The sequence below is a fragment of the Ursus americanus genome, chromosome 2 (assembly GCF_024610735.1).
Source record: "Ursus americanus isolate L20-20 chromosome 2, mUrsAme1.1.p, whole genome shotgun sequence".
In the NCBI taxonomy this organism is placed as follows: domain Eukaryota; kingdom Metazoa; phylum Chordata; class Mammalia; order Carnivora; family Ursidae; genus Ursus; species Ursus americanus.
This window is the reverse complement of record NC_142128.1, coordinates 50250414-50258833: the sequence shown is the minus strand read 5'-3', so window position 1 is coordinate 50258833 and position 8420 is coordinate 50250414. Positions and strand designations below refer to the sequence as shown.

The window sequence follows — 8420 nt, the reverse complement described above, 5'->3', positions numbered from 1 at the left end:
ATGTCAGTTGGTTTCCACTAAATTGTGGATTTCTTTAGACAAGGGCCAGATATCTTGTCTTTTGACCTACGTCTTTCCCCACGCCACCCTGGTGTCTGGCATGCATAAATGATCGCATAAAATGGAAGCTCAACACGTTTGTGTTGAATTAAATTACTTCTCCCCTTAGATAAAGGCCCAAGAATCTGAAGATCTCAGCACTGGTATACATTGCTAACCCCTTCCCTACCAACGCTCAAAAAAAGACCAAGCTGGCCACCGGCTCTAATTTCCATCACCAACCTACCATTCCACTCATGCCCCTTCCCAAAGGGGATCATGGATGGGTCCCCCCAGGGAACCCCTGGAAGCCTGAAGGAAAGGGAGCCTCAAGCCAGAGACTAATAGCGGCAACTCGTGGGTGGGATTTGGTAGTTTGGAAAAGGAAGCACCAAACCAAGAATGGGGGGGAGGGTGGCGGTGGGCTGGTTAGGGCTGGACCAGAAATGAGAAGCTGCGAGAAGGTACCAAAAAAGGACCCCGTATTGGGCTGGTGGGATGGGGGCTCCAAGGTCGCAGAAAGGGGTGAGCGACGACTGCAGCGGCGCGGAGGGCTGACTGCGAAGGGACCGGGCCATGCAGGGGAGACGTGAGGGCTGGCGGCGGGGGCGGAGAACGGAGGAACGCGCGAGGCAGAGGGTCGCAGCACCTCGCCGCGGCGGTGCTGACGTGTCGGCCGGGAACGCCGCGGCCTCCGGCACCGCCCCTCCCCGCCGCGCGCCCCGCCCGCCGCGTTCCGCCCTCGGCCCCGCCTGCCGGCGCCCGCCCGGCCTCGCCTCCGCCTCCGTGCCGCCGGCTCCCCCGCGGTGACCACAACATGGCTGCGGCGCCGGGGCTGCTCTTCTGGCTGCTCCTGCTCGGGCCGCTCTGGCGGGTGCCGGGCCAGCCGCACGCGGACACGAGCCGGCGCTTCGCGGAGCACAAATTGTGCGCGGACGAGGAGTGCAGCAGTGAGTGGCAGGAGGGCGGTGGCGGCGGAGCCGCGCGGGGGCGGGAGCTGGGCAGCCCCGCGAGCGGGCCGGGGGCGCAGGCCGGGCGGGCGCGGCGCCGGGGTGGGCGAGCGCCGGCGCCCCGCGCTGTCCTTTCGGCTCTCGGCGCCCCCGGGCCCTGGCCGGGGGGCTGCGCCTCCCACTTGTTGCCAGCGTTTCCTTTCCCTGTGCTGATCTGGCGGGGTTTGGGGCTGGCGGTGGCCGTGGCCCCCGGTTTCCCCAGGGACGGCTCGAAGCACCCGCTCCCCGCCCGGCCCCGAGGGGAGACCGAGCAGTTGGGGTGCGCGCCGCGCGCCCTGGGCTCACCGCGCCGCAGCAAGCGCTCTCCTGCCCCCGCCGCGGGGACCTGGGTGGGTGCAGTCGGGGCGCAGATGCGCCGAGGGCTCGGCGGGTGCGTTCCTGGCCGCAGGTTGATGGTGGGGCTCGGGAAGGGCGCTGGCGGTACCCCTTCGCCCTACTGCTTCTCTCGGATTTGGGGCTCGTACCGCCTTTTGACAGGGATTGGAGTTTGGGTTTGGGACGAGCCCGGAGTCCAAGCATGCAGTGTATTCCAAGGTCTCCGCCTCGGCTGTGCTTCAGTCCTGTCATTTCTGTGCTTAGAAGTCTCCTTGCAAACAGCCAGGCAGGGAGGGCACCTTAAGGAAGGCCAAAATCTTTCGCTCTTGAAAGAGGCCAAGAATCTCTGCCTCGGCCACCTGGGACCGGCAGCCTCCTCTTTGCGCAGGAAGCGGAATTGTGCCCCAGTCCTAGATTGGGGGTGGGGGATGGACTGTGGGCGGCGAGGAGGACTGAGATCTCCAGAGGCAGATGAAGAGGATTCGTAAAGTAATCATAAAAAATATTTATTCGTTTTCGTAAACCTGACCAGCCTTAGCCTTAGTCACTTGTGTTGTTGGAATCTCTTCCCATGTGTTTGTGGGACCGGGATCATTCTTAAGGCCTCCCGGAGGGTCTCGAATAACCTTGTAACTTAGTGATAAACCGCGTTCGGAAACGGTTGTTCATAAATTGTAAACAATACATGTAGAAAACTGTTCTTGCTGAAAAGGCTGTATGCCTACAGTTTAGCTATTTATATTCAAATTGATGCTATTCGAAAACAAATTTCCTAGTTGGAAGAGTTTGTATCGCCGCAACGCCCGTGAACGGGAAGCCAGGAGGCATCTCTGCGTTAAGCCGTTCCAGGAGGTAACCTAGGGCTGAAGCACATCAACGAACACGACAAAAGTGGAGCAACTTCCACACTTTTCCCTTTCAGTTTTCCCTGAGCAAACCCAGATGATTAGCAAGCAGGGTTGGCTAAGACAAAATGTTTGCCCTTCTTTGCTTTCAAGCACTTCCTTGCTTGGGTTCCTCCAAACCAGTTACCTGGAGAATCACATCGTTGATGCTTCCCCAGGACGGAGACTTGGTGCTGGAAGGACCCTTACTTGTCACATAAGTTGAGAAATGGCATGTGTCCAAACAGATACAACCAAAACACAACAGGCGGCAGCCCAGCAGGGTCTGGGACTGTGTTGCATTAAGTATCTCGTAAGGTGTGTGTGTGAGAGAGGGAGCTGTCTGTACTTTTAGGAAAGTTGTATCACAGTGTGCGGTAATGTCATCTAATGTAACAATTTTTCAGTGATCTCTTCTCAGGAGGAAACAAAAGAAACATTGCTATTTCCAGTTGCTATAGAATCCCCAGTCTTAAATTGTCCATCACCTTCAACCTGGCCTTTCCCCCAGTTACATCTGAATTAGGATGTTGACATGTATTAAAATAATCGGATTTTAGCTTCAAAATCCAAATAACCGCCCTCAGATCTATCTGTTCTTCCCTCAAATATGTATTAAAGATACATTTTACTGTATTTATGGCTCACTGGCTTTAAGAAAAAGTTTTCTTTCCATGTCACCCTTCTTTTCTCTATTTAACTGTATCTTGTCCATTTCATCTTATATCAGAAACTGTGTATTTGGCCAACAAAAAGAAAAATGCTGCTTCTACTAGTTTCTAGATCAAGTGTGATTTAAGTACTGCGTTTTAAGACTGAAGGTAACTACTGGACAATTCTCATAGTTTTGCTTGTCCCTGCAACATGTGATGCCCACTTCTGATTTCATGTATATACATAAATAAAATAAATAAGGGTATCTTTACTTCGTGTTGAAACCTTCATAATGTTGGGTACGGTGAACATTACTTTCATAATAATTTCACATTACCCCGTCATGTGATTGGACCAGTAAGAGGATGTGATGTCCCTTCCCGTTAATTTATCCAGATACTGTACGGGGAGAGCAGCGTGGCCTCAGATGAAGTCAACAGTGTTTACTACTGCAAGGTAGCAGGTTTAGCCACTTAACGATAGTGCCTTTTAGTGTTAGTTCAAGTTAATTGACCCCTTGGGGGTTCCTGGGTGCTCTCCCCAGCTCCCTATTACCTCTTCATGCGGCCATGCTTAAGCCAGCCAGCATCTACATTTGAATTTATCCAATTGCGCCATGAAGCTTTTTATGATTACAATACAGCAGAGATTGAGGACAAGAAGGTTAGAGAGGGGACCAAGAGTTTCTTGGTCCACACCGGCTATGCGTGGCGGTGGACTCCTTGCTTTATGTTTATCCATAGAGAAAAACAGGGAAAGTGGCCATCTCTCCTGTCTGCTTGTAGGGATGATATATGATGATAAACCTCTAAAGATTTTAGATACTCGGAGCCTGTGCATTGAAAGCGATTGATTCCAGAGAGTACTGGAGAAACTTGATTGTTGTTTACACACTAAAGGACACCCTCCTATTTCCTGATACATCAGCATGGACTGGTCCTGATACCTGTTTTTCTCTTTTTTCCCCCCTGTCTTTACATACAGTGTTAATGTACCGGGGTGAGGCTCTAGAAGATTTTACAGGCCCCGATTGTCGTTTCGTGAGTTTTAAAAAAGGTGATCCTGTGTATGTCTACTACAAACTGGCAGGGAGACCTCCTGAAGTTTGGGCCGGAAGTGTAAGTACAAATTTGACACGCTTTAGCTTCTTGCTTTCTATCGGCTTGTTTCTCACTGTAGATGGAAATAACTGTTTTCCTGGGGTCTTTGATGGAGTTACTTGTCCTCTCTGCCAGACTGGGGAAACAGGTGTCTGTGTGTCCCGGGCAGGCATCAGGCCTGGCCCCAGGTAGGGACTCTGCTCTGTTCCTTAAACAAAACTGAACTGCTTCTGGTTGTTATCAGCCGTGGGTGCTGCCTCCATAGGAAAGGTTGTGGTGGTGAAACCTGGAAATTCGGAACTTCATTGCTTCACAGCGGAAGGGTGCACGGGCATTAGACTTAGTCCTGTAGACTTGGTGTGGGACAGTGTTTCACGTGTTCATGTTTAAAGTTGATTGTATGCGTATTTTTTTTCTAAGTTATCAATATTTGTGAAAGAGTGACAGCTCTGGGACCAGTTACCTAATTATACGTACTGTCACTAGTCTGTTAAAAAAGCAAAATGTCCTTTCCATTGTGTGTTTTTTGTTTCCTTGCTTTGTTTGCAACTTCTGGGTCATCCTTTTCCTGCTCTTCAGACACCTGCTTCTGGAGGATCCCCCCCGCTGCTCTCTTCCCAGCCGGTTTTATGGGTGCCCTCATGGCACCCATATGACTGGAAACCAATGACTCCATCATGCTCTGCTTTTTAAAACAAGTTTTTGTTCAAGTATAAGTAACTTAGAGGGTTCTGTTAGTGTCAGGCGTGCAGTATAGGAACTCCGCAATTCCACGTGTTACTCAGTGCCCGTCACGATAAGAGTACTCTTCCTCCCCCATCACCTGTTTCACCCGTTCCTCCACTCACCTCCCCTGTGGCACCCACCAGTTTGTTCTGTGTATTCCAGTGTCTGTTTATTGTCTCTTTTTTTCTTTGTTTTGTTTCTTAAATTTCACATATGAGTGAGATCATATGGCATTTATCTTTCTCTAGCCCACTTATTTTTCTTAGCGTTATACCCTCTCAGTCCATCCATGTTGTTACACATGGCAAGTGATTTCATTCTTTTTTGTGGCCGAGTAATATTCCATGGTGTGTGTGTGTGTGTGTGTGTGTGTGTACACGTCTTTGTCTACTCATCTATTGGTGGACACTTGGGTTGCTTCCACGTTTTAGCTATTGTAAGATTCTATTTATTTATTAGATAGGTATCAAGAGAGCACACTCACGGGGGAGGGACAGAGGGGGGAGGAGAGGGACAAGCAGACTTCATGCTGAGTGTGGGGCCCTACGTGGGGCCAATCCCATGACCCAGGGCTCAATCCCACAACCCCGAGATCATGGCCTCAGCCAAAATCAAGATCCAGTGCTCAACCAACTGAGCCACCCAGGCACCCCATTGGCTGTTGTAAATAATGCTCATGCTTTTTACGTTTTTAATGAGAGTCCCTAGGAGTGGTCTGACTGAGAGGCTTATGAGTTCTTGTCCTTTCCTTTCTAAAAAGTGTGATGTGTGGGCTGTTTATTTACCGAAAGTTGTAAGAGTTCTTGATATCCTTATAGATTGTTCAAACTTCCAGAAATACCCAGTCCCCACTGTGAAAACTTTTACTCTCAATAAAATACCAAACAACAGAAAATAAGGCTTGAGAAACCTACACAGGGAAAACCAGATTCATTTTGTTGGTGTTCCAGATTCCTAGGGAGGAATCTTGAAAGACCAACTAACTGGTCAGGTTCAGCCCTTGTAATTTGGGCAGAATCCTGATTGAATCACCAGATACAAAGAAGAGTCTGTTCTGTTTCCTTCAAGTCTACCACATGAGATTTCTTGATAATCTTTACTCTTGGCAAGTTTTTTCTACATACCTAGGCTACATGTTTTATGTGCAGTGAGGTGGTTAAGTTGGAGCATTTGGGTGCGTGAGCTCGACTTGGATTTCCCTATGGCCATGGTCACCTCTCTTGCAGCCTTCTTAGGGAAGCACTGCTCTCAGCAACCCAGCCAGAGGGCTCTGGGCTGTTCGATGATTGTCCAGGTGGCATTTTGTTTGCGCTGCTCACGTGGCGTCCCTTTTACTGCTCTGTCTTGCACTTGGCTTATGTACTGTCTTTGCTCCTGTAAAGTCATAAGGCCCGTACGGAAGGGCCCATGTCTTACCCATCTGCCCTTTGAATATTGCCTTTCAGGGCAGTGGCACTTACTTACATGTGTCCTGATAGTAACTTATGCAGAATTTATTCTCTTGAACAAATGTTCTACTTCTCCCCCCCCCCCCATCAAATTAATAGTTCTCTGGCAGGGATGATACAGGGAAGCAAAATTAGATATAAATCTTACTTCCAGTCCTGAGGGTCCCTTTTTGTCAGATCCTGAGGCACAGAATACCCCCCCACCCAGTGTAAAAATACGGAGGCATTTTTTCTTAAGATTTTATTTATTTTATTCTTTTTAAGGTTTTATTTATTTATTTGACAGAGAGAGAGGGAGAGAGAGCACAAGCAGGGGCAGAGGGAGAGGGAGAAGCAGACTCCCTGCTGAGCAGGGAGCCTGATGTGGGGCTCGATCCCAGGACCCTGGGATCATGACCTGAGCTGAAGGCAGACGCTTAACCGACTGAGCCCCAGTCGCCCCAAGATTTTATTATTTTTAATAATCTCTGTACCCAACATGGGGCTTGAACCCATAATCCTCAGATCAAGAGTCACATGCTCTGCCGACTGAGCCAGCCAGGCACCCCCCAAAAATGGAGTTTTATATGACCTGTGGTGTCAGTGCAGAGACTACCCAAAGACAAATGTATCTCCTTTTTCCATATATTTCTGATCTGTCTCCCTTTTCTAGATTTTCTTTTGAAAAAGTTTTCCCGAAAAGGGGAAAATAGTATATTTTCCCTCAGTGTCTCTTACTTCATGGAACTTACACTTTAGGAAATTAAAAACTCTTTCCCATTAGCTCTCAAAATGATTTATTTCTGTTTTTTTTTTTTTTTGTTTTTGTTCTGTACTCTTTTTTAGTTTCTTAACAGTTTTAGGTTTTAACTGCCAGTGTAGCGGTTTTTAATTGCTCTGCCTTATCTAATCTTGAAGACGGTATTCTAGTACTCAGGCTGGCTTTCACATATTTGCCAGGTATAGCAACAGCACTCCTAATGAGGATATTTTAGGAGTCGGTGATAAGATAGTTTTTTCTCCTTTGGTGCATCGGATCTGCCTGTCAGCCTCCTCCAGAGAGATCTGCTTTCCGTTTCAGACGGAGCCAGGAGAAAACAGTGCATGCGTCTCAAGAAGACACACTTTATGTATTTTCGCTGTTAGGGCTGTAGGTAAATGGGGTTATTTTCTCTAGAGGTTTATTTTGCATGAAATTAAAGCTTGATGTATACGTTAGTATGAATTTTATTTTCTCCTCAAAATACTGGAAAACCTAGCCTTTGAAAAAGCTGCTACAGCCCATTCTGTCAATAAATATTTACTTTTTGTTGTAGTGATCACACATTTTAGGGATTTTATATTCTTTTTACTTAATTTTTATGATTTTAGTGGTGTAAGAAAGACTTCTAAGTACTGGGTGATGAGCAAAGCTGTGAAATGTGCAGGTAAATTATTGCTAGAGGTTATTTGCAATTGTGTTTCTAACCAGCTCTGATTTGCAGGTTTTTTGTTTTTTTTAAAAGATTTTTATTTTTAAGTAATTTCTACCCAACGTGGGGCTCAAAGTCACAACCCCGAGATCAACAGTCATACGCTCTTCTGACTGAGCCAGCCAGGTGCCCCTGATTTGCATAGTTTTAATCACAAAATATACAATAACTTCCTCTTATGTAGATCTTTTATCTACTTCAGAAATACAACTTTATGTGTTCTGTGTTTAGAATTAAGTTGCATGTTGAAAGGAAACCTCAGTGGTTTTAGAAAAGTTGGCTTTAAGATATTCTGTGCTTGAGTTTCATTGGAATAGTAATCTGTGTGATCGTACTAGCAACCGGCTATCTCTTGTGGTTATACCTACGTACCTATCTGTGTATTTCCTCTCACTACTGAGAAGTCTGTCATTTGTATTTCTTATACAGAATTTTTATTGGCGTTTGTTTCTTTTGCCTTTTCTTTCATGTAGGTTGGGCGTATTTTTGGATATTTTCCGAAGGATCTAATCCAAGTAGTCCATGAATATACTAAAGAGGAGCTACAGGTTCCAACAGATGTAAGTTATGGACTTTTTTTTTTTTTGGTTCTCAATTATAAATTGCCTTTCAAATTCATCAGTGATAGTCAGTTAGGGATTTTTGAAAGTCTTTGTGTTTTGGCCAGAAAAAAACCAAGTTCAATTTGTGTATCAAGTTTTAATTTAGAATCAGATTACCTTTAAAAATAGAAAAAATAAGAAAGAAAAGTTTGAAAAGAATTTATAGGAGACTATATATCATTGTTTGGTAG

At 46.7% G+C, this 8420-nt stretch overlaps 1 protein-coding gene across 2 annotated transcripts in view; it reads left to right on the top strand.

The window, feature by feature from the left end:
* The first annotated feature begins 818 nt into the window (after positions 1-818).
* Positions 819-8420, top strand: part of MIA3 (MIA SH3 domain ER export factor 3) — a 54443-nt gene continuing 46841 nt past the window's right edge. The window contains exons 1-3 of one of the 2 annotated variants that reach the window (XM_045809656.2): positions 819-989; positions 3887-4020; positions 8101-8187. In XM_045809656.2, coding sequence (XP_045665612.2) covers positions 857-989; positions 3887-4020; positions 8101-8187 — 354 coding nt within the window. In that variant the 5' untranslated portion in view covers positions 819-856. The remainder of the gene's footprint in view (positions 990-3886; positions 4021-8100; positions 8188-8420) is intronic. The other variant, XM_045809657.2, reaches the window with a different exon arrangement.